The following is a 24,058-nucleotide window of genomic DNA, read 5'->3' as shown; positions in this document are numbered from 1 at the left end:
AACCGTCTCGGAGGGACGAGTGATCGTGGACGAGGTATTTAAGGTTTATTGCCAATAAATGAGTTGAACTCCAGCTCAATACTTTAAAACAAGTTAACAATAGGTTTATTAGGTAGAGTTTTACAAAGTCGAGGTTTATTTGCCTCGAGACCAAATGATTGACGTGTTATTGGAATTAGGGCTGACTCTCGCAGACTGCCTGGTTCGGGCAGTGTCAAGTGTTTTTGTACAATCGTAGATTTCCCCTAAAATGGTATCAATTTACCCCTACTATTGATTATTCGTTCTCGATCGTTCTCGAGCGATCGGTGGCGTGATGCTCTGTCAGCATTCTTCGGGTGTGCACTTCTTGGGGTCGATAGACTCCAAGCGTGAGTTTTGAGACTCGCGGATTTGCGGTTCTGCTGAATTAGCTTAGTTGCTGAATCTTTATGTACTGCCAATTTTGGTGTTACCATGGGCACAACAGAGGTGTGAGAGAGATAGAATGACCGTAGAGAGCAAAAGCATGAGAGAGACGGAGTGAACGAGAAAAAATATTCTCTAAGAGTTTTGAACTCTGGGTGTATGTCGAGATGAAAACATTCAGAAGGGTCTGCAGCTCAAGAGCAAAATTATTCTACAATAATTCTATAAGAGGTCTGAAGATTTTTTCGACATTTTTCTATAAGAGGTCTGTCCGCTCAAGATTTTCAAAGTTTAGTTATTTTTTGATATCCGATAGTTGCCGAGTGTAGGAGAGAGATGGGTGGTTTCAATAGGCTGAAATAGACTTTACTCATTTAGATTGAATTTATTGTATATTTTACAGAAAAACAAATTCTATAAAAAAGTTTATGCGTTTTATTCATAATGTCTGCTTTCCGATCGATGCTGGCACTGAAACAGATCAAGGTAAAAGTTTGAATAAGAATTTTCAAATCTATGCAAAAAATTTTGCTCATCAATGATGAGGTACTTACCCCTTATTCAATCTAGATCACAGTCTGGACAGATATTCTGCGTCACCACCTGGTAGAGACGAGTCCTACAGTCCTGACAACTCGATGCAGAGGCAATATTCCAATACTCTGTTCTATGCTTTCGCACCGCTGTGAGCTTCTCGAACATTTCACCTCCAGCCCCGAGAACACAGACACCACACAATTTTTCGCCACGTTCGGTGCGGTAATATACCGAGACAATGCACACTCTCGATTTTTCACTCAAATTCAGTTTTTCTTCTTCAGTGAATGTACACCACACTTTTTCATATACATCATGTGTTGAATCACATTCACTGACTGTAGTAACCACCGATTCGTTTTGCGACATTGTTTTTTTCAAATTACCGAAGGGAGCGGAGTCTCGAACAGAAATGAAAATGTTTTGAAAAACCTCTTGTTCTAAATTTGGTGTTGCATCCCCTCTCTTCAAGTTTTTCCCCAAAAACGCACTTTTCTCAGAGATGACCCTCGAGCAGAAATAGTAAAAAAATTATCTCTACAAGCAACGTTAAAATCTACTCTCACGCTTTCTTGCAGACGAAAAAAAAGATGGCCGCGGGTACAATTTATGATCTGAGATGCTGTAGTGAACTCGAAAATTCTGAGAAATCCTTTTTCCTTCCATCATATCTCGAGGAAAAAGTCTCTCTCTCTCTCTCTCTCTCTCTCTCTCTTTCTCTCTCTCTCTCTCTCTCTCTCATATTTAAATCTAGATGAGCAAAAAACGACGACTCCCAGCGATGCTCCCGAATAGGGCTCAATCTTCAGTTTGACTATTAAGCCCGAAAGAGTAAACACGAGAGGGACTGTGTCGTAAAACTCGACCGCATCATGTCTCTCATCACCGACGTTATTGCTACGCGGAGCAATGGCTGCGTATGCAAGCGACTCTTCTTCGGACGTTGGAGCAATATTTGGTCATGTCTCTCGTCACCGACGTTGCTACGCGAAGCAATGGCTGCGTATGCAAGCGACTCTTCTTCGGACGTTGGAGCGATATTTGGTGTCATGAAAAAAGATGGCCGCGAGTCGAAACAATTTATGATCTGAGATGCTGTAGTGAACTCGAAAACTCTGAGAAATCCTTTTTCTGTCCATCATATCTCTCCCTCCCTTCCATATTTAAATCTAAATGACCAAAAGCGACTTCCGTCGATGCTTCCGAAAAGGGCTGAATCTTTGGCTTGACTAGTTAGTAAGTATCGAACCCCGAAAGAGTCAACACGACGAGATAACTTGAGAATGACTCTATCGTAAAACTCGACATCAACGCATCATGTCTCTGGTCACCGACGTTGCTACAGAGCAATTGCTGCGTATGCAAGCAACGCTTCTTCGGACGTTGGAGCAATATTTGATGTGGGAACACCAGTGTGATACACTTATCGAATCGTTAGAGGCGCAAGTTCGATTGAAGCAATCACGACTGGGATGGCACCACGCAATCACTTCGCAAATCTTACGTCTCGAATGTTTGAAGCAGGTAACACGTCAACGCTTCATACATTGGGGCGGCGGAGTATCGAATGATTGTGGATTAATATGGCGAGAAATCGAGAGCGCATTCGGAAATCGCTTGTCAACCGGGGCTGTAATTAATCGTGATCACATCGACCCACGGAAGTTCTTACTGGATGCATTTGAACTTGTTGAAAAACAAGTGAGTGCTCATATACGCAAGTATAGCAGCATTAAAGTGAACACTTCGTTCAATGGAGAGTTCAGCGTGGGTGATAAGCGGGCGAATAAAAGTATCAACACGGGAAATGTTGAACTTTTTACAACATCGGATCTGAGAGAGTGGTATCAGAAGCGAGTCGTGGAGCCAACTCTGAAATCGCTCGAGGAGTTCCAGGAGAGTGACAGTGGCTGGACCCTAACATCAATAACCAATCTAACAGTGAACATCAACAAGTACAATGCTTTGCGTGCGGGATGTCACATTCCATTGGCGAAACGCATACTCTTGAAGAAAGCAGTCGTTAATGTGAAATCACGAGATAATGCGTGTTTCGGATGGGCAATGACTGCTGCACTTCATCCAGCAGAACAAAACAGTGATCGCATATCTTCATATCCACATTATTCGACGATATTTAATCTCCAAGGCATCAACTTTCCGATGACGTTGGATCAAATTGGGAGATTTGAAAAATTAAATAATCTCTCAATCAATGTGTATAGCGAGAAGAAGGATGTGATTCTGCCAGTGCGGGTGAGCAAGGAGAAGAAAGAGCGACATGTCAACTTGCTTTACGTCGAAGACGTGTCAGAATGTGGAATTGGACACTTTGCTTACATCAAGAATTTATCTCGGCTCGTCAGCTCACAACTCAATACTAATGAGCACCGGAAATACGTTTGCGATCGGTATGTAAATTGTTATACGAGTGTAGTTCTTTTCCCCTTTATAATTGTGACAAAATATTAAAAAGAATTTGAAATTTTACAGATGCCTCCAATACTTCGCAACCATCGAAAAGCTGAAGTCACATGAGGTGGATTGCGGCGTACTCAACGATTGTGCTGTTCGACTACCGGGTGAAAACGACAAATGGCTAGAATTCACGAACGCCAATCGGAAGGAGCGTCTCCCGTTCGTGGTATACGCCGATCTCGAGTGTATCTTGGAGAAGACCAGCGCTGAAGAGAGAGAGAAAAACAAGATCCAACATCATCGCGTCTTCAGCGTTGGATATTACGTAAAGTGCTCTTACGATGATTCATTATCGGGATATCACGAGCGCCGAGGTGAGGACTGTGTGGAATGGTTCGTCGAAGAACTAAAACAATTAGCTTTGCGCGTTGAAAAAATTCTCCTAACGTACATTCCAATGAAACAATTGACTCCGCAAGAGTGGAAAAAATTTCGGGAAGACAAAGAGTGTCATATTTGCGAGAAACCTTTTGTCGAGGGTGATGAGCGTGTTCGCGATCATTGCCACCTGACAGGCCAATTCAGAGGTCCGGCTCATTCAAATTGTAATTTAAACTATCAAAATTCGTTTTTCATGCCAATAATTTTTCATAATTAATCCGGTTATGATGCGCATTTCATCATAAAAGAAGTTGCAACTGCGTTCGCGGGGAAAATCGATTTGCTTCCGATAACAAAAGAAAAGTACATCTCCTTCTCGAAAACGGTTCAAACAGGCAAAGACACGCGGAAAAATATAAAATTACGTTTCATCGACTCTTTCAGATTTCTCAATACGAGTCTCGATAAATTAGCATCTTTTTTAACTGCCGACAAACTCGTAACGTTAAAATCACAATTTCAAGATGTAGACCATTTTCATTTATTAACGCGGAAAGGTGTCTTCCCGTACGAGTATATTGATAGCCTTGAAAAGTTGAATGAAACGGAGCTTCCACCGCGGGAAGCATTTCACAGCTCTTTAACTGATTCAACAGTCTCCGAAAAGGAGTATGCACATGCGAAAAATGTATGGGAACGATTTTCAACGCGAACGCTCGATGAATACAGCGATTTATACTTAAAGACTGACGTATTACTATTAGCCGATATCTTTGAGAATTTCCGCGATACTTGTCTAAAAAGTTATGGTCTTGACCCTGCGTTTTACTACACTCTCCCCGGATATACCTGGGATGCCATGATGAAATATACCAAAGTAAAGTTTGAATTGCTCACAGACATTGATATGGTATTGTTCGTGGAGAGAGGTATTCGAGGTGGTCTTAGTCAATGCTCCAAAAGACATGCCCGTGCCAATAACAAGTACATGAACTCGTATGACCCATCTATTCCATCGTCATACGTGATGTATTTTGATGTGAACAATTTGTATGGATGGGCAATGAGTCAACCACTGCCTTATGCAGATTTCGAATGCATTGAAGACATTGCAAACTTCAACATCGAGTCTCATCCACTTGACTCTGAAATTGGTTATATACTGGAGGTTGATTTGGAATATCCAAAACACTTGCACGATGCACATAGTGATTTGCCATTTTGTCCAACGCATGATAAACCTCCGGGCACGAAGCAAGAGAAGCTTCTTGCAACGGTGAATGCGAAAAAACGATATGTCATACACTATCGTGCATTGCAGCAGTGTTTGAAACATGGTTTGAAAATCACAAAAATACACAGAGTCTTGAAGTTTAAGCAATCTTCCTGGCTCAAAACATACATTGATTTGAATACACAGTTTCGTACACGTGCGAAAAATGATTTTGAAAAAAATCTGTTCAAATTAATGAATAATGCTGTGTTTGGAAAAACCATGGAGGATGTTCGTAGTCACGTTCAAGTTAAACTTTTAACGAAATGGGCACGTCGATACGGAGCAGAAGCTATGATTGCTAAATCTAACTTTCACAGTCGAAGTATTTTTGCGGAAAATTTAATCGCTGTAGAGTTGCGAAATCTCCAAGTCATGTTTAACAAACCGATATATGTTGGCATGTCCATTTTAGATATTTCAAAAACTTGTTTATATGAATTCCATCACGAATTCATGATGCCGACGTATCAGAATAAATGTAAAGTCATGTATACAGATACTGATAGTTTAATTTACCATATTGAGTGTGAAGATGCATATGAGGACATGAAATGTAATCTCGACAAATATGATACCAGTGACTATCCCCCAGACAACGTCTATGGCATACCGCTTGTGAACAAAAAGGTCCCGGGTCTCATGAAGGATGAGAACAATGGGGCCATAATGACTGAATTCGTTGGATTGAGATCGAAAATGTATGCGACGCGAGTTGAGGGCAAGAACGATGTTAAAAAAGCTAAAGGAGTCAAGAGTAATGTTGTTGCGAGAACCATAACATTCGACGATTATGTGAAATGCCTCGGTGAGCAGATTGAAATGAAGAGTTGTCAATCTTCAATTCGCTCAACATTACATAATGTCTATACGATCACGGAGACGAAAATCGCTCTAAGTCCACACGATGACAAGCGCTATGTTATACCTGGAACGGTAGACACGTTGCCATGGGGCCATTACAGTATTCCCGAATTTTCAGAAGCTATGGAGGCATTGTGAATGTGTGCTTACGAGTGTTGGAGATTAAGAGTATATTGAAGGCGAAAAAAAAAAAAAATTGTGAGAGTGAGGACATTTATACGAAATAAGAAAATTCTGTAAGAGAGGAATTTTCCTCAAAAACTTGTACATTTGTAATTGATGTAAAATAAAATTTTTTGTGAATCTCTGTCATTCTTTTTCCTTCGAATCTGCTGTTCGTGGGGGAAAGGTCGTTAAAATAAACTAGACTTTGAATTTTTCATCTTTATTGTTCACAAATCATCCTTACTTATCCAACTATTGTGTGTATTGTCGAAACCTAGCCATTTCACAAACAACTGACTGCCACGCTTCTTCAACACTTTTTCAATTAGATACGTGTCGGGATTTTTTGTTCGAAGCAGCTCATGCTCGTAGAAACCACCTGCGATGGGCTCCTCTTGATAATCTTTTATATTATAAGTAACTGGATTAGTTTTTCTCACTCGATATATTGTAAAAATTTCCGTTGTCCAATTTGGCGTATAACCTTTCTCAAATACATTCTTAAATTTACTTATGCGTACTTTATCGCCAATTTTGAATTTTGCTGGTTTCTCCCCATCCACAGTTCTATTATATACGTTATGCAATAGTTGCGCCTCATTCGCAGCGTTCACATCTTTCGGTTTCATCTTTATCGTATGATGCTGTGTAGCATTATATTTCTCAATTAAGGTTTCGAGAATATCAATCCATTTCCAGCTTCCGCGAAAACTAAATTGCATCCACATTTTATTCTTGAGTGTACGATTGAAGCGCTCACAAATTGATGCTTTCAAGTTGCTAAATGTTGAATACAAATGTATATTATACTTTTTCATCAGGGCCTTAAAGTCCGTATTGTAAAATTCTTTTCCTCGATCGACGTGAAGATTTTTGGGTATGCGTCCTTTGCTGAGAATTGATTCCATTGCAGCGGTGACATCTTTTCCACTCTTACTCTTCAATGGTGCGGCCCAGGCGAATTTGGAGAATATATCGATGACGGTGAGGAGAAATTTATACTTGGAGTTGTGTTGTGCATATGCAGACATATCGACAAGATCAGCTTGCCAAGTCTCATCCAGACCGCGTATATCCACTCGTCGACGTGGGTAATTTCGTCGAGCTTGCTTGTGTAGCTCCTCTACCACCGCGGCACGCTCATTCTCTCGCAACTTTTCACTTTTTAAGCTCCGCGATTGCATTTTCCAAATCTTTCATCTCCTTCAACAGGATGGTAAGATCATCTTTTATTTGCTCCGCGATTGTACTTTCCAAATTTTTCATCTCCTTGCGTAGAGTGGCGAGATCATCTTTTACACGCTTCTCTAGAGCAGCCACATTCGATTCGCACCTTTGATTCGTTATATGAGTCACACTATGAGTTATAGAATGAATGTGTTTACTTAATGCACCGAGTGTTACAACATCTCTGGCATTTATTGGGTCGCTAACGTTTTCCAATCGTTTTCGTTCCAAATCGTAATGACCGTCTGATGTAATTTTGAATCCAGCACCTGGTTTACCCGGAGGACCTGTACCACCACGTCTACTCAACTTTCGTCCAAACACATCGACGCTCATGTTGGGAATGTGGATGAAAGCAAGCCCTCACATGTTAATAAATGATTTCAGCTTCACGCAATTCCTCGATAATCGATATGATTTCATTCGAATGTGATGAGTTTCCAGCAGCTTGCGATCCGAGCAATAAACGAAGACGATCCACTAGTTCATTCGGATCATCCCAATAAACATAGTCGATAGAAGTATGCTTTTGTGCTACCTTGTACTGGGGCAGAGCACCACCCTTCTTATCGTTGCTACGCAGCATGTGGGATATATAATTTTTGAATTTACTATTTTTATCCTGACGTACTGCACCCGTGCGTTTATAAAATTTTTTATGAGCATTCGTTGTAATGACAATTTTCTGATATTTCTCCAAGTCATTTGGAGTTATATATTTGAGTTCAGGCTCTTTTTTAAACAACAGTTCCACCAAGCCAATACTTTTGGGATACTTTTCATCTCCAACCACTATATGATCGAGTTCGAAATGAATCGGTGAATCACCAATCATTAATCTGTTTTGAGCGAGATTTCGTACTCCATACAAGCCATCTAATCTTGTTTTGTTATTACTACGCAGTAGACCCAAATATTCACGTATCAAATTATCAACATCTTCAGATGATTCTAAGTTATCATCGTCCTCATCATCATCATTATTATCTTCATGAATATCATTATCACTATTTTTAGTTAAGGGTACACCGACATTTTCATCAGTAATTGCATCATGCCAAATATCATCTTTGAAAGAAATATCTTGCTTCATGCTATTTTCTCCAAAATTTGGAGACTCTTCCTCCTTCTCCTCCTCCTCCTCCTCTTCCTCCTTTTTAACATTTACACGTTCATTCTTAATTTTAGGTTTTTTCGTATATGAAACTAGTTCTTCTAATGGTTCAACAATCGGTTTAAACACATCTTGCATTTTCTGCTGAGCACTATCACGTCCACTTTTCAACATTCGATGTTTTCGTCTGATTGCATCACTCACCTTGGCAAGTTCACTCAATACAGCCGTCTCCTTTAAAAGTTCTTTGCGCTTCATGTTGACACGAGTAAGTTTCGTACTCCATACACGCCATCTAATCTTGTTTTGTTATTACTACGCAGTAGACCCAAATATTCACGTATCAAATTATCAACATCTTCAGATGATTCCAAATTATCGTCATCATCATCATGATTATCATTATTTATAGTTACGGGTACATCGACATTCTCATCAGTAATTGCATCATGCCACATATCGTCTTTGAAAGGAATATCTTGCTGCATGCTATTTTCTCCGAAATTTGGAGACTCCTCCTTCTCCTCCTCCTCCTCCTCCTCCTCCTCCTCCTCCTCCTTCTTAACATTCATACGTTCACTCTTAATTTTCGGTTTTTTCGTATACGAAACTAGCTCCTCTAATGGTTCGACAATCGGTTTAAACACATCTTGCATTCTCTGCTGAGCACTATCACGTCCACTTTTCAACATTCGATGTTTCCGTCTGATTGCATCACTTGCCTTGGCAAGTTCATTCAATACAGCCTTCTCCCTTAAAAGTTCTTTGCTCTTCATGTTGACGTATGCAAGTCAGACTCTAGACTGTCTTTAAAACTGAAAGAACAATCATTTATCATCGACGGTGAGGAAGGAATCAAATCCTCTTCAATATCTTCCAGCATTCAATTCACTCTCCTTGTCAATCGTGATGAATCCATACTTGTCCGACTTCCAACACTTTATACACATGTTTTTGAAGCACGCATAAGTCATATCAGTATTCACATGGTCATTATACACATGTTTTAGATTCATATCGTCTTGCTTGAATAGTACAACAAAATTTGCATTATCTCTCACAAGATGTTTCGGGATACGGGTATACGTTTGACATAGATAAAAACTGTCCACAATCTCATGTCTCCCCATGGAAAAAAATGCTCTCACATTATCCTGCTTTTCGCATGCTATATCATCAAAGATAAATATTGAGTTTGGTCGAGCTTCACTGGGGGCCACAACTTGTTCATGCTCGTTAAATGGGAAGAATTCCACTCCTTTCACGGGTTTGAGCATTTGCTCGAGAAGTCGATATTTCGGCTGTTTCAACGATTTCGAGTAGAGATAAATGTTCTCGAATCTCAAACCGTTTGGATGTATCAGGAGCGTAAGTAGAGCATTCGTTTTTCCACAATTCGATGGTCCACAAAACACGGCACGAATGCTACTAGGTAGTATGTTCCCATGACGCTTCACTTTCTTTGCATCACCTACGAGTTCATCGAAATTTATTACGGGAAGTTGACCACCTTGTTTCTTCATCTTCATCGCGCATGCTACTGATTGAAAAAATCATATAAATGCGACTTTATAATATAATACTGATCAGTCGTGTTGCGACCACCGCGTGGTAATGATTGTGCATGGCAAAGGTCTTGTCAACAGTCTAATTAACAATCTCCCGGTGGAATTGCATCTACCAGGCTATCAATATTGTGGACCTGGCACAAAATTGGCCAAACGTCTTGCTCGTGGTGATCCAGGTATAAATCCGCTGGACGCAGCTTGCAAACAGCACGATATCGCATATTCGAAAAATCGCGACAATTTGGAAGCAAGACATTTGGCGGATAAAGTTTTGGCTGAACAAGCTTGGAAGCGTGTAACCTCGAAAGACGCGAGTCTCGGTGAAAGAGCAAGTGCTTGGGCTGTGACGAACATTATGAAGACTAAGAGGAAATTTGGATTGGGTATGAAACGCCCGAAAAGTGTTTGCCTGAAAAAGATTATCGGTGCTGCGAAGAAAGCAATTATACGTAGTGATGATTCTCGTAAAGTCGTAATGTCTGCACTGAAAGGTGCGCGAGCTGGTGTAAAGGGCGTTAAAGTACGCACGCCTAGGATTCTACCTGTTCCTCGAAAAACCGGCGGTTTATTACCCTTCCTCGTACCCATCTTTGCCGGTCTTAGCGCTGTTGGAGCATTGTCGGGTGGCAGTGCTGCAATAGTCAAAGCTGTAAATGCTGCTCAAGCGGCTAAAAAGGAATTGGACGGACGTAAGCGTCACAATCGAACACTCGAGGCCATCGCTTTGGGTAAAGGTTTACACTTGAAACCATACAAACAGGGTTTGGGTCTTTACCTCGGATCAAAAAACGTATAATCACGCTACCACATCAACCACTCACCGACATCGATCTGCCAAAGTATGCGGGAGCCATGAAAATTCGTAACTTTCGCGGTGTTTTCATGCGTGACACTTTACCTGCAGACGGACCACTCGAGCAAGAATCAGCAATCGTTAATTTGGATGATAATGTGGGACCTGGTACACACTGGGTTGCTTATAAAAAATCTGGCCGAGGAATCACATACTTTGACAGCTTTGGCAATCTTCCACCTCCACCCGAACTCATGAAATACTTTAATGTTGGTAGCGTGAAATATAATTATAAAAAATATCAAGAATATGACACGATAATATGTGGACATTTATGTTTAAAATTTTTGTGTAATCAACTGAATCGGCGAGACAATTATAAACTATATAAATAAAGATTATGGAGCTATGTGTTTAGTTCTAAAGTTGCGAGCATCATGGATGACAGTTTAACTATTACCATCACTGGCACATCCTCCATACTCGAAGCACAATTTTTTCCACCCATCGAACTATCGCCCGACAAAAATTATACTCTTGGACTCGTCGAGCTGCTCACGTTCAATTCAATTCCAAATATTGACATTGGTTGCAATGAATTTCATGTTGGAACGCAAGTGTTGACCATTCCAACGGGCAGCTATGAAATTGAAGATATTGAAAAATATTTGAAAGCTCAGTTGACAAACATACAAATTCAGCTTAAGCCGAATAATTATACGCTACGTAGTAAAATTGAGTGTAATCAATCGATTGATTTGACATCGAACAATTCTATTGGACCTCTTTTGGGTTTTACATCGCGTCGATTGGAACCCAATAAAAGACACGTGTCTGATTTGCCGGTATCCATTATCAAAGTGAACGCCATCCGAGTCGAGTGTAACATAACAACTGGTGCATACATCAACGGACGAAAAGTTCACACAATTCATGAATTTTTTCCATCTGTACCGGCTGGCTATAAAATCATCGAAGTACCATCGAGTGTCATTTATCTACCAATCACAAATCGGCGAATTGACAATATACAACTTCGTATTGTTGATCAGGACGGAGATTTGATAAATTTTCGCGGCGAAGTAATCACCATAAGACTTCATATAAAATCTCGATGGGGATAATTTACAATCACCGTATTGGCAATATTAATAAGCCAACATGGGATTACGAAACCACCAGTCGTCGAACGACGCTGAAAGCGTTAACACCTCAAAACCTTCTACTATTAAAGAGTTTGGGTCTCAACATTCGTGGAGTTGCCGTGTGAGAAATTATATGTTGTGCATTTGCTGCTTGCGATGGAGGAAGAAATCATAAACATCCAGACACCCGTCATGTTTGACGAATCCATCATACATTATGAGGTTCATGCTCATCAACCATACGCATCGTCAACATACAACAATAGTGATGAAATACGTATTTCAATCCAACATCAAGATTTATCAATTTTACCGCGCAAAAGTTCAATTCACATTTGCGGTAAACTGACAAAGGCGGATGGTACAGCGTTAGCTGCAACGAGCCTCGTCAACAATGCCATTTGTCATTTATTCGAGGAGGTGCGTTATGAACTTAACGCAGTTGAAATCGATCGTAATAAAAATGTGGGAATCACATCTCTCATCAAAGAATATACATCTCATTCGTCGGCGAGAAGTGCAATGCTTGAGAACACCGGTTGGCTCGATGTTGAGGAGACTCAACAAATTGTAGACGTAGCAGGCAACTTTGACGTATGCATACCACTGAGCATGCTGCTGGGATTTGCTGAAGATTATCGAAAAGTGGTGGTGAATGCAAAACACGAATTGATCTTGACTAGATCACGTTCCGATGATAATGCAATAGTTCAAGCAGCCGCTGAAGATTATAAAATTACACTACGAAAAATTGAATGGCTCGTTCCATACGTCACCGTGGCAGATAAACAGAAAATTCAACTGTTGAAATTCATCGCCAAAGATACTCCAATTCCAATGAGTTTTCGTACGTGGGAATTGTATGAATATCCAATGTTACCAGCGACATCGAAACACGTGTGGTCTGTCAAGACATCCACACAGCTGGAAAAACCTCGATATGTGATCCTAGCGTTCCAAACAGGACGAAAGAGCGTTAAAAGGCAAAATGCGAGCAATTTTGATCATTGCAATGTTACCGATGTAAAATTATACTTAAATTCACAATGTTATCCCTATGGTAACATGAATTTGAATATACCGCAAAATCAGTATGCAGTACTATACGATATGTATACAAACTTTCAACCGATGTACTACAATAAGGAGGCCGAACCGTGGCTTACAAAAACGGATTTTCTCAAATATGCTCCTCTCATTGTGGTTGACTGCTCGAAGCAGAACGATTCTCTCAAGTCTGGACCTGTTGATGTACGCCTTGAATTTGAAACAAGCACAAATATTCCTGCTCAAACATGCGCATACTGTCTCATTCTACACGATCGCATCGTTGAATACAATCCTGTGAGTGGTGGGGTGAAAAAATTGGTATAAAGTCATGGTGATGATTTTACTAATCGTCAGTCGAGATGGACTTTATCGTTGATCTCCAGGGTTTTAAGGGCTCACGCAATGAATTTATCCCGAAAGAAATATCAATTATTCGAGCCAACGACAAAATTTATAAACCTCTAACGCTGTTCTTCAAATCACCATTTACTTGGGACGCGCTATCCGGTCGATATAAAATAACAAACAAATGGTTGGAACGAAATGTTCACGGGATTTCATGGGACTATGAGTATCTACCATACAAAACAGCGAAAATAATCATTCAAACAATCTTACAACGAGCTCGTGCTATATACGTGAAAGGGAGCGAAAAGTCTTTGTGGCTGAAGAATTTCTTGGATCTGTCATCGGAAATTATCGATATGGAGACTCTGGACTGCCCATCGTTGCAGAAGTTGCCGAAAAGTCGCCTCGATTGTCCTCACCATCACCATAACAATCCGAAATACAATTGTGCGAATGCGAATGTGAAATCGCTCAGAAGTTGGTTATATGTATATCTAGCATTGTGTGAACGAGGGATTTTCAAATAAACAAAACATTTCTACGATGAGACTTTTTCCATATTTTTATTGCAAGCCCTCCTCCTCCTCCTCCTCCTCCAATTAGTCTACAATATTTCATATTATTATTACTATTATTAGTATGATTTTTCAATAATGATCACAATTATACATTTTTTTCTCTTCACGAAGATTTTGGAATATGTTTGAACAAAATTTTACTCCACTTGTCGGCAAACGTTTCCATGTAGAGTTCTCTCGCTTGAACCGCCTCCAACAGCTTTTTGAATTCATCCTCGTCTTGGTCGAAAGCCTCGGAAAGTCTCCCCGGTAGAAAAACCATGAATTGACCTCCGATGTTGGCGATGTATCGTTTTCCAAATTTCGTTTTCACCGATCGAATATGATGAATTGGATGATCAGTCCCGACCTCAAGTTCAATCAGCTTCTTCGTTGGTATGTTGTTTTCCAGCGTGGCAACTTTGTTCAAAGATGTAAACTCCATTTTTGAAGAGTGATTTTTTTTTTTTTTTCTCGTCTGCTCTCGAACTAATGCAGCAGCTGACTGACGACGACGTTGCTCTCGATTTCTCTTGAATTTTTAGGGTTATTCCCCCTCTACCTCATACATGTCCTCCCTCTCCCGACATTTTCTACAATTTTTCCGTAGAGGGGCCGGAGCATCAATGTGATCTTCCATCGAAGACGTATTCCAATGATCATGGCATCGACGCAACGATTGAATTTCAACGTCGGATTTGTAGTAATATGGAAAACGCTCCCACAAAACATCCGTAAAGTCACTGAAATATTTCTTGAACGTTGATGGCGATATAATGAGGAGTTCTTCCGCCGTCATTTCACGAGGGCTCCGTATACAATAAATTGCATAAATATTCACTAGTTGTTCCATGATCCAACATTTTTCACACTCTCGACGTATTGGTCCTAGAGCATCAATATGAGTCGACATCCACGGTAGATTAAAATGATCGTGACAATATTGATAAGACTGAACTTCACTATCACTCTTCAAATGTTCAGGTAATCGATCCCATAGCGATGGAATGAATTTACCATAATATTTTATGAGCAGAATCTTAGGAATTGATTCGAGTTCATTTTTAGTCAGCATCCAATGTTCTTTCAACGGATGGATCGCATACATACTCGCACATCTATCCATCTTGAGAATACTTTTCATACTGAAGTCTTGAAAAAAAAAAAAATATACAACAAAATGTCGAAAAAAAATCTTGAGACCTCTTATAGAATTATTGTAGAATAATTTTGCTGCAGACCCTTCCCTATCCGGCCCGCACATGAGCGATGACGAATCAGTGGCATTTCAAACTGAATGTTTACATCTTGACATACACCCAGAGTTCAAAACTCTTAGAGAATATTTTTTCTCGTTCACTCCGTCTCTCTCATGCTTTTGCTCTCTACGGTCATTCTATCTCTCTCACACCTCTCTCTCCAACGGCAGACCCTTCGTTATGCCCCCCCTCCCCTCCCTTATCTGCATCCGAGGCGAAGACAAATCCGTAACGCACTGGTCATAAATTAACACGATTTTTCTCATTCCATCTCTCTCACACTCACCATCGGCTCTATCTCTCCTTCTTTTTCAAGGGCCGCGAGAATGTGTGCGACACACACACACGGCCCTACGGCGCGCGGCTTCCCCCTTCGCTGCCCCCCTCTGGCCCTGGCGCTTCCCCGCACACCGCTCCCCCCTCGCCCCCATTTGAGCCAGAACCGGCGTAGCCTTACTACTGACGTAATAATGCAATCTCACTATCGGATTTGTAATATTCGGGTAAACGATCCCACAGAATATCTGTATATTCACTAAAACATTGTTTAAAGACGGTAGGAGATATAATTTGGAGCTCCTCCGATGTCATTTCACAGGGATTTTTTATGCGTAGAGTCGTATAGATATTCACAAGTCGTTCCATTATGTGACACTTTTCACAATCTCGTCGTTTAGGTCTACAAGAATCAATATGCGTATGTAGCCAGGGTTGATTAAAATGATCGTAGCACAATTGATATGATTGCACTTCACTATCACACTGCAAATACTTGGGTAAACGATTCCATAAAACAGGAATGCATGCACTATAATACTTCAAAAGCAAAGCCTTCGGTAATGATTCAAGTTCATTTGCTGTTAATGCCAATGGATGTTTCGCCGGGTGGATAGCATACATACTTGCACATCTTTCCATCTCGACCTCGACTTCAGTAATGATCCAATTTTGAAAAAAGAATTCTCGTCGAAACTTGTACCACCTCAGGAATACAAAAGATGCAACACAGGACACATAAATTTGTCGAGGGAGAGGCATTTTGAAAAAAGAAATCGCCATCTCAGGAATGTAACACAGGACACATAAATCTGTCATTGAGAGCAAATACTTCCAGTCTGATGCAAACTTTCATTTTTTCTGAGAAAAACAATATAATCCTCTAAGCAAAAATTGGGGGAGGGGCATTTTGAAAAAGAAATCTCGTCGGAACTTGCGCTACAATATAAAATACGTAACACCGGACACATAAATTTGTCATTAGTGTGACATGTAAACATCTTTGGTCACGGAGTCCGATAATTAAGATCATCTTCGGCAAGAGCACTTTAAAAAGAAAATTCCGTTCAATCCGATATACCAGAAACATAAATCAGTCATTGGAGGGTATGGTGTAAAAAAATCTTTTGTCTCTTCAAAGTGCCGCCGCACCCCCGCTGTGCGAGAACCTTCTCCTCCACATGCCGTGCAGCCTCGCAACGGTCCCCGCGCTCCCCCGTCCCCGCTCCCCCCTGAGAGCCCCATGGGTTAGAACTGGCATAGCCTTACTACTATTGCGTTCGCCGATTGTGGGAAATTTTGTAGCACTCGCCTTTATGAATTAATTGATTTTTAATTACGCGTTTTTCGCTCGTTTTCAAAATGAAAATCAGAAAAATTTCGATAATTCAAAAGTGTTTCTGAATTTTAGCAGTAAGAAAAATGATTGAATTTAATTGAAACGATATAACCTAAAATTCATACCGAGAGGGCAGGGATCAAAAAGGGAGAGATCGGCGCAATTCCGTACGGATTGCAGATTTCTAGTGTGGGCACCCATTTCTGTTCCATTATTGAGAGAGGGGACCCTGCAATTGCGTAGGGTCTGCAGATTCTCAGTATTGATCATGATATCCTATACTAAAGAGGGAGGGGATTTTGCGATTCTGTAGTATCTGCAAATTCTTGCTGTAGACCCCTGATTCAATCCCCCATAAAAAAAAGTTTCATTTAATTGTTGGAAATGAAAGATTTATTTCAAAGAAAGCCTAAGTTGTCACCGCTCCTCTTTGAAGCGGGAACTGTTTCAACCAATCAATCTGAGTTGAATTATATTGAGCCTGTTCTCGATTGTAACGTCCCTAGCGTTGAAGTGCCGAACGGCAGTAGTAAAAAGCAATATGGCGAATGAGAGAAGACGGGTAAATAAAGTCTCGTATTTTATTAGATCGAAATCCTCTTCTTACATCCCCAAATACAGCCAAAGAATATTAATTTGAAATAGTAAAGAATCACAAAACAAACCAAATTGGTTGAATTTAGAATCAAAGAATTATAAAAATCAGTAATATTTAAGAATATAGAAAAATTTTACACGAGAATAAAAATTGGACAATTTTCTTGACAAAAAGGAAAGAATTTTAAGTTTAACTATGAAAACACCGATGATTTGCGCTTTCTTTGCCTGTACATTGATATGACATCGTGAATAAACATTATAATTAATTTTGTTATATCTAAATCTTGCATTCTCGCTTCTTTTCATACCTGATCCTAAATTCTTAGTTGCTTGAATTCACGCGTAGCGCGGAGACGCCAGGGGCGTACCGTTACGATATATTTATTAAGACATCGGTGAATCAAATTGCTCAAAAACATAATTCTGAGTGCTCGCCAGAAATACTACAATATATTTTTGAAAACTCCGAACAGAATGGGAGAGCTAAAGGGTTAAACTCAGGTTGAATCGGCATGGAAAGCCCCATATAAACCGAATGGAATACTTAAATAACTTTAAAACGATACTGTTCTTGTGAATATTAATTGATGACGGGACAAGTATTTTCCATGCAAACATAAATGAAAAGCTATTGTTTCACCATTCCCATTTGATAAATTTAGTCATATGATATCGATTTCTGACTATGATTCTGGATAGAAATTGCGCTAATCTCTACACTCTAATAACACAGATATGAATTTTCAAATATGAATATCAATTGTACAAATCTATAAAAATCTATAGGAAAATATATAACGCTAAACACTAACTCACTTAATCTAAAATCTATTTCTCAATGAAGATAAGCATCGTAAAACCATTAAAGATGCTAGAATAGAAAAAAGTAAATAATAAAATTGCGTACTCTTCTTCTGGCGAGCTGCTGATCCAGCCGATGCCTGCAGCTGAGCAGGCACTCCCAAAGACCAGCTCCGGATCTTCCATTCTGATAGTGGGTTCCACCGCTTTCATTCTGATTTCGATAATCTTCTTCGGCAAATTCATAAACATCCAGCGGATGGCGGGAGCCATCGGGACTTCCGAGGAGTGCTGTCGCTGACAGCTGATGACTTCCTGAACCTCTGCATACGAAAAAACGATGTATGAATAGAATGGTTTTTGAGTCAATGTACGTTGGTATAATTTTTTATTTTCTTTTTTCATTTAGCAATTATGAATACAGAATGTAACGTAGTAAACATTTTTTGTCTGACATCAACAATTCGAAAGATATTGATTTCTTTCAAATTATAAAAGATTGAAACGAAATAATTGTCCGCCAGCGGCTTCACGGGTTTGGGGAGGCCGACTTTTATTTCTATTTGTTGTGCTGGCCATCTGATTTGGGGTTAATGACCGGCTCAGCTGTGTGGATCTTCGGACAGGCAGATAAGAAGGAGAGAGACCGAGATAGGAACACAACCTCACGAACGCGTTGGCTGCCGTGTTTACATACGGACCGCACTGGCGCACTTTTTCATCATCGGTTAGGACGAGGATGGATGTTTGGTAACCTGGAGGTGGGGGCTTGGGAATTCCCTTTATTGTGTGATAGTCAGGCGCTGTGCTGAGAGACACAACAATAAAGGAATTCTTCGAACGATTTATGTAGAGGAATAATCGAACGCAATGTCGAGAGACTTTTAACACATAATTCGGATTGAGATTTTCTGATCTATCGGGTGGCTTAGGAGTGGCGTTGGGATGATACTTAATTTAGTGTGTTCGAAATGATGAGATAGATAAGAATGGTATGGGCTATGCCGAGGACTTAGTATACTAACGAGGTATGGGCTATACCGAGAATTATAAATTACGTGGCATGAGCTTTGCCGAGAACTTATATCTTAAGAGTGGCCTGGGCTGTGCCAAGGAGTTTAGATTTCTATAGCAAGTGATAGTCGGACGCTATGCCGAGAGACACTTGTCACGGAGATCTTAGGGTGATTTCGTTCCCGAGTGATAGTCGGACGCTATGCCGAGAGACACTCATTGCCGAGATCGAGGAGAATATCGTGATAGCTGGACGCTGTGCCAGGAGACACGATATTTCGACGTAGGATGGGCTTTCCTAAGGAAGCGTGATAGCTGGACGCTATGCCAGGAGACACGCTGAGAGTATATTATAGGGTTGGAGTTTTTGGATAAAATGATAGGTAATTGGCCACTCTTAAGATATAAGTTCTCGGCAAAGCCCATGCCACGTATTATATTTTTTTTTAATTCTATTTCGTACACAAAAATTGAAATGGTTGTTGAGAACAAGAAAAAAGGTCATGTTTTAAAATAGGAGGTCCTACTTTCACTTCGATTAATTTAATTCGATATTTTCAGAAATATATTGTAAGAATGGCCTTTTTGGAAAGATCTAAAGAAAAAAAATCTCCTTTTTAACTCCCGACTGCCCGCAGGGCAAAAAGACGAGAGTTGTATATTTACAGGGTGACGACAATCACACCCTCCCACCTTACTTTCTGACCGCGTGACAACTTCCCGATAGTACATCAATGAGACAAGATAGCTAGTGTTATCCGGAATCGGAAGAAATTAATTCAAGAAAATACGAAGAAACCAGTTTAAAACAGTACTGCAATTTTTTTAGAATTTTTCCGGTGGGTAGTTTCTGAGATATCGATTATTTTCAAATTTCACATTTTTTTATCTACGTAAACCCCTCCGATTTTATTCTAATTTATACATGTTGTAATTCAATGAAATCTAAGAGATACGTATATTTTTATCAACTCATCAACGCTTTAAGGAAGTTGAGGCATTAGAATGAAAATGATGTCACCGCTTTTAAACCGATTGCATCTTATAAAGTGAAGTGTAAAAAAAAAATCAGTTAAATTTTCAGACAATTTAGGAGCGTCGTTGCTGAAAAAAATCAATAACAATTTGGGCCAAATAACATGTAATCTTATGGAAGTCAAGACACATTCAGTGATATCTCCGTTAAAAATGATGCTAAAAATATGAAATTTTTTGGGCAACATGAGCAACGCTTGCTAAATAATGTCAATTTTTTTCAGATTTATTAGGAGATTTGCTGAGATTATATTAATAATAATCTGTTTCCCGTGCAGTTTTTTGAGGCTAGGATCGTCACCGTTCGTGTTTAGGCCAGGAAACGGAGCTCTAAATTCCGCAGACTGTGATTCATTTCTAATCTGAAAGCCGTCAGTGCCATCACACGCGTAATGGTCCCCCAAACTTAACTGAATAATTGAGGACAAAAAATTATGATCCTATTATTTGTTATCAACAAATTAGTGAAAAAAACGCATTTTTTTGGTTTTTCGCTTATAAAACGAAAACCAATGGAGCTATGAGAAAGCAATCAATAGATGAAATGTAGAGAACAAAAATACGAAGAGAATGAGCCCCGAAACGACCCGATCGATTGACAATTAACGGAGAAAATTTTAAAAAACATTAAAAAGTAGCGTTTTTTCAAAAATTTCTATCGTCGCTAATCTTAAAGATGGATCATTTTTTTTGTACGATTGTAGGTTTCGATAGATACTTCCTTTGTGAAAAATCCAGGTCCTGTCGGATAATTAGTTTATTAGTTATAACACTCAGAAGTTGAGAGGGTCATTTTTTTCGGCAAGGCTGATCGCCTGGAGGTCGTCCAATTTCAATTTAGTAAACCGATTTTGAAAGAAGAAGTGTTCAGCTACCTACGTATATCTTCGTTTTTCATCCAAATGGTGAAGAAGTAGGTGAAAAACGGGTGCAAAGAGGAGCGAAAACGACCGAGCGCGTGAAAGTGGTCGAGTGGTGGGGGTTGAACAGCAGTCGCGGGGAGCGCGTATATATAGTAATAGAAGCGCGCTCGGCGCAAGCCATGTAAACTCACATTGGGTTATCTCAGCAACTATATGAGCTATTTCAACATATTTTTTTTTATTCCGGGGTAGCTGGACCTGCGGAAACTGATTCTGCACTCAGAATTCGTAGAAAATGACTGGAACAATGTTAATTTGGTAAATGAGGATAAAATTCTGTGGGAATATTACAAAAGGCAGACTGGAAATAGTATTTATTGAAGTATCTTGTCATCGAACTTTGCAAAGTCCGAGCTCGTTTATTAAGAACACATTTAACAAACTTATTTTACAGTTTTTCTACAGATAAAAGTAATCAAAACGCTCATTATTAATATTACGAAACGCAGATCGGAAACAGTAATTATTGGAGTTTTATTCTTTTAGCGGATTTTGGAACCTCCGATTCGTTGACAAATTCATTCGTACTTCCACCGGGAATGCTAGATTCAATTTCAATCAAATCATCATCCTCCATTTCGCTTTCATTGTCTGACTGTTCTTGCTGATATTGTGCCTCCAAATTGTGACATATGTCAGTCATACAGTGTGCACAGAGATTTGTGCATTGCAGACCATATTCTCTACAGCTACACGAAGCATCTATGCACCCTTTTTTACTGCAGGAACACGAAATGTGATCGAGCAACTGCTTGGGAATAGGAGGATCGGTACTCCCTATCGGTATTAATCGGTTGTCCCTCACTTTCCACCCCCAGTCTGTTGCTATCACATCTGCGTTCCCTAACCACAGCTGAAGTTGATAAAAAACTCTAAAGGCGTGCTGTTTAGCCGCTCCTTCCGTTGGCGGTAAGGTCTCAAGAGCGAATTGTTTCTTCACTCTGACTTTGCTGAAATTCAAATACCGCAAATCGTTTAACGTGAAGGAGTTAGAGTTTTCTATCAATTTCCTTTCACTGATGAATAATGCATCGAATAAAAAGTTTACAGATGTAAAATATAAGAGAAGCGATAAGGTTGTACATTTGGTGACCGCGAATTCTACGATCAAAAATGTCACTCATGAAGACGTCTATGTATCGCCGTTGCTCTTGTTCCAAAAGATATCGTTAACCATTCAAAATCAAAGTGACATGAAAGAATATTGCAGTTCTTACGAACTTTCTCCGATAGCTTTATCATTATTTGATGAAAATGGAATGCGTAAAACTACCAAATCTATATTTTACTCAAATTTCAATTCTTCCCATGAAATCTCGACAAAGGAAAATATAACGCACGTTGTTGATGGCGGATTTTTTTTACACAAAGTCGTGTGGCCAAATAATTTACAAATCGACAGAATAGTTAACGATTACGTTTCATATGCGACAAGGAATTACGCTCCGAACAGTTTTATAATTATCGACGGTTACCCCGATGACGAGGCATTGTCCATTAAATCTGTTGAGCGTTCTTGGAGACTGTCTAAGAACATTGGGCGTGAAATTGCTTTCGATAAAAACACTTTAATTACCATAAGTCAAAAGCAATTTCTCAATAACGAAAGGAACAAATCGAGAATTATAAACATGATTTGTACATGGTTGCAAGCCGCTGGTTTTCAAACGATAATTGCTCCCGAAGACGCGGATAGGCTTATAGTTGTCACTGCAGTAGAAAATGCTCATGTACATCCCGAAAGAACATTCATTATTGTAGGTGAAGATGTCGACTTGCTCGTTATCTTCTCGCAGCTGGCAAAAAATCTTAAAAATATTCATTTTTGCAAAAAAAAAATAAAGGTTCAAAACCTGATGATTTTTATAGTAGTGATAGTTTTAAGGTAAAATCCCAGTCAATGCACTATTGACTGCATAAAAAATTGTAGTCAATAGTTGCTTTTTTACATGCATTCTGCGGATGCGATACTACATCTTGTTTTTTCAAAATGGGAAAAAATAAATTAATCGATTCATTTGATCATGATAAATTAGTATCTTTAGCTGCAATTTTTTATGACAAAAACGCCAACTGCGACATGATAGCTCGCAATGCATCTGAGCTAATCCGAGGAATGTATGCGAACAAAGCTGAAAGGAAATTGATAGAAAACTCTTGTTACATCCCCGTGGAAGATTTTGAATTAGTAGGGGTATATGTAACACGGTATTGACTCTTCTTTCGGGTCAAGACACTCAAGTCCTTTACCCAGGGACGAGAGCCACGTCTATTGAATATGGAGAGTGATTAGAATCATTTCTGCGAGTTCGAATGTTGCAACCCAGATGACATGCAAGCGTACCCTCTGAGGTGTGATGATATATGTCTTTAATATTTATGCAAGTACTCACAAAGTTTCCTTTAATTGTATGCGTAGATTATTTTATTATTCGGGTTTCTTCTAGACCCTTTCTTTTCCTTTACAATGTCCGGTTTCGAAACGTCGTCGTTGGTGGAAACAGTTCGTTGTAGTTCGAGCGATTACAGAAGTTCGTTCGACGATAAGATGTAGTGTCGATTATAATATGTTCGTTTTAAAATTATTTGATTATTTCTTTGAGATTAGAGAAGATTTCGTTGGATTCTGATTTAAGACAATCGTTTTAAATTTCGCGAAAGTACTGGTTTGAGACTGGAGTTTGAATTCGCGATTACTTTTACGAAATTCTTCTAAGTCCCGATTAAGACTGGATTCGGACGAAAATTCTTCTAAGTCCTTTTTCTCAATTATTTAAAATAAACTGACGTAGTGACGGCTTCCCGAGATCGGCGAAAAAATGGCACACCGGGCTCTTTGTGACCTAGTTTAAATAGGCTTTGCCCCCATTCGGCTACTGTCCTATCGATGTATTTTTAATCGACAGTATGCGCATTTGACCTGTCCTTTGGTATTTCCGGTCTTCTCCTAAACGAGGGGGACG

The 24,058-nt window shown here is 39.7% G+C and overlaps 1 protein-coding gene across 4 annotated transcripts in view; it reads right to left on the bottom strand.

Moving 5' to 3' along the window:
- The window catches only part of LOC122417385 (43 kDa receptor-associated protein of the synapse homolog), a 429,136-nt gene that overhangs the window by 330,614 nt on the left and 74,464 nt on the right, over positions 1 to 24,058 (bottom strand). For all 4 annotated transcript variants that reach the window (XM_043430858.1, XM_043430859.1, XM_043430860.1 and 1 more), the window contains one exon: positions 18,230 to 18,446. In XM_043430858.1, coding sequence (XP_043286793.1) covers positions 18,230 to 18,446 — 217 coding nt within the window. The remainder of the gene's footprint in view (positions 1 to 18,229; positions 18,447 to 24,058) is intronic.

The sequence above is a fragment of the Venturia canescens genome, chromosome 10 (genome assembly GCF_019457755.1).
Source record: "Venturia canescens isolate UGA chromosome 10, ASM1945775v1, whole genome shotgun sequence".
NCBI classification, from domain to species: domain Eukaryota; kingdom Metazoa; phylum Arthropoda; class Insecta; order Hymenoptera; family Ichneumonidae; genus Venturia; species Venturia canescens.
This window is presented reverse-complemented; position numbering and strand designations above follow the sequence as displayed.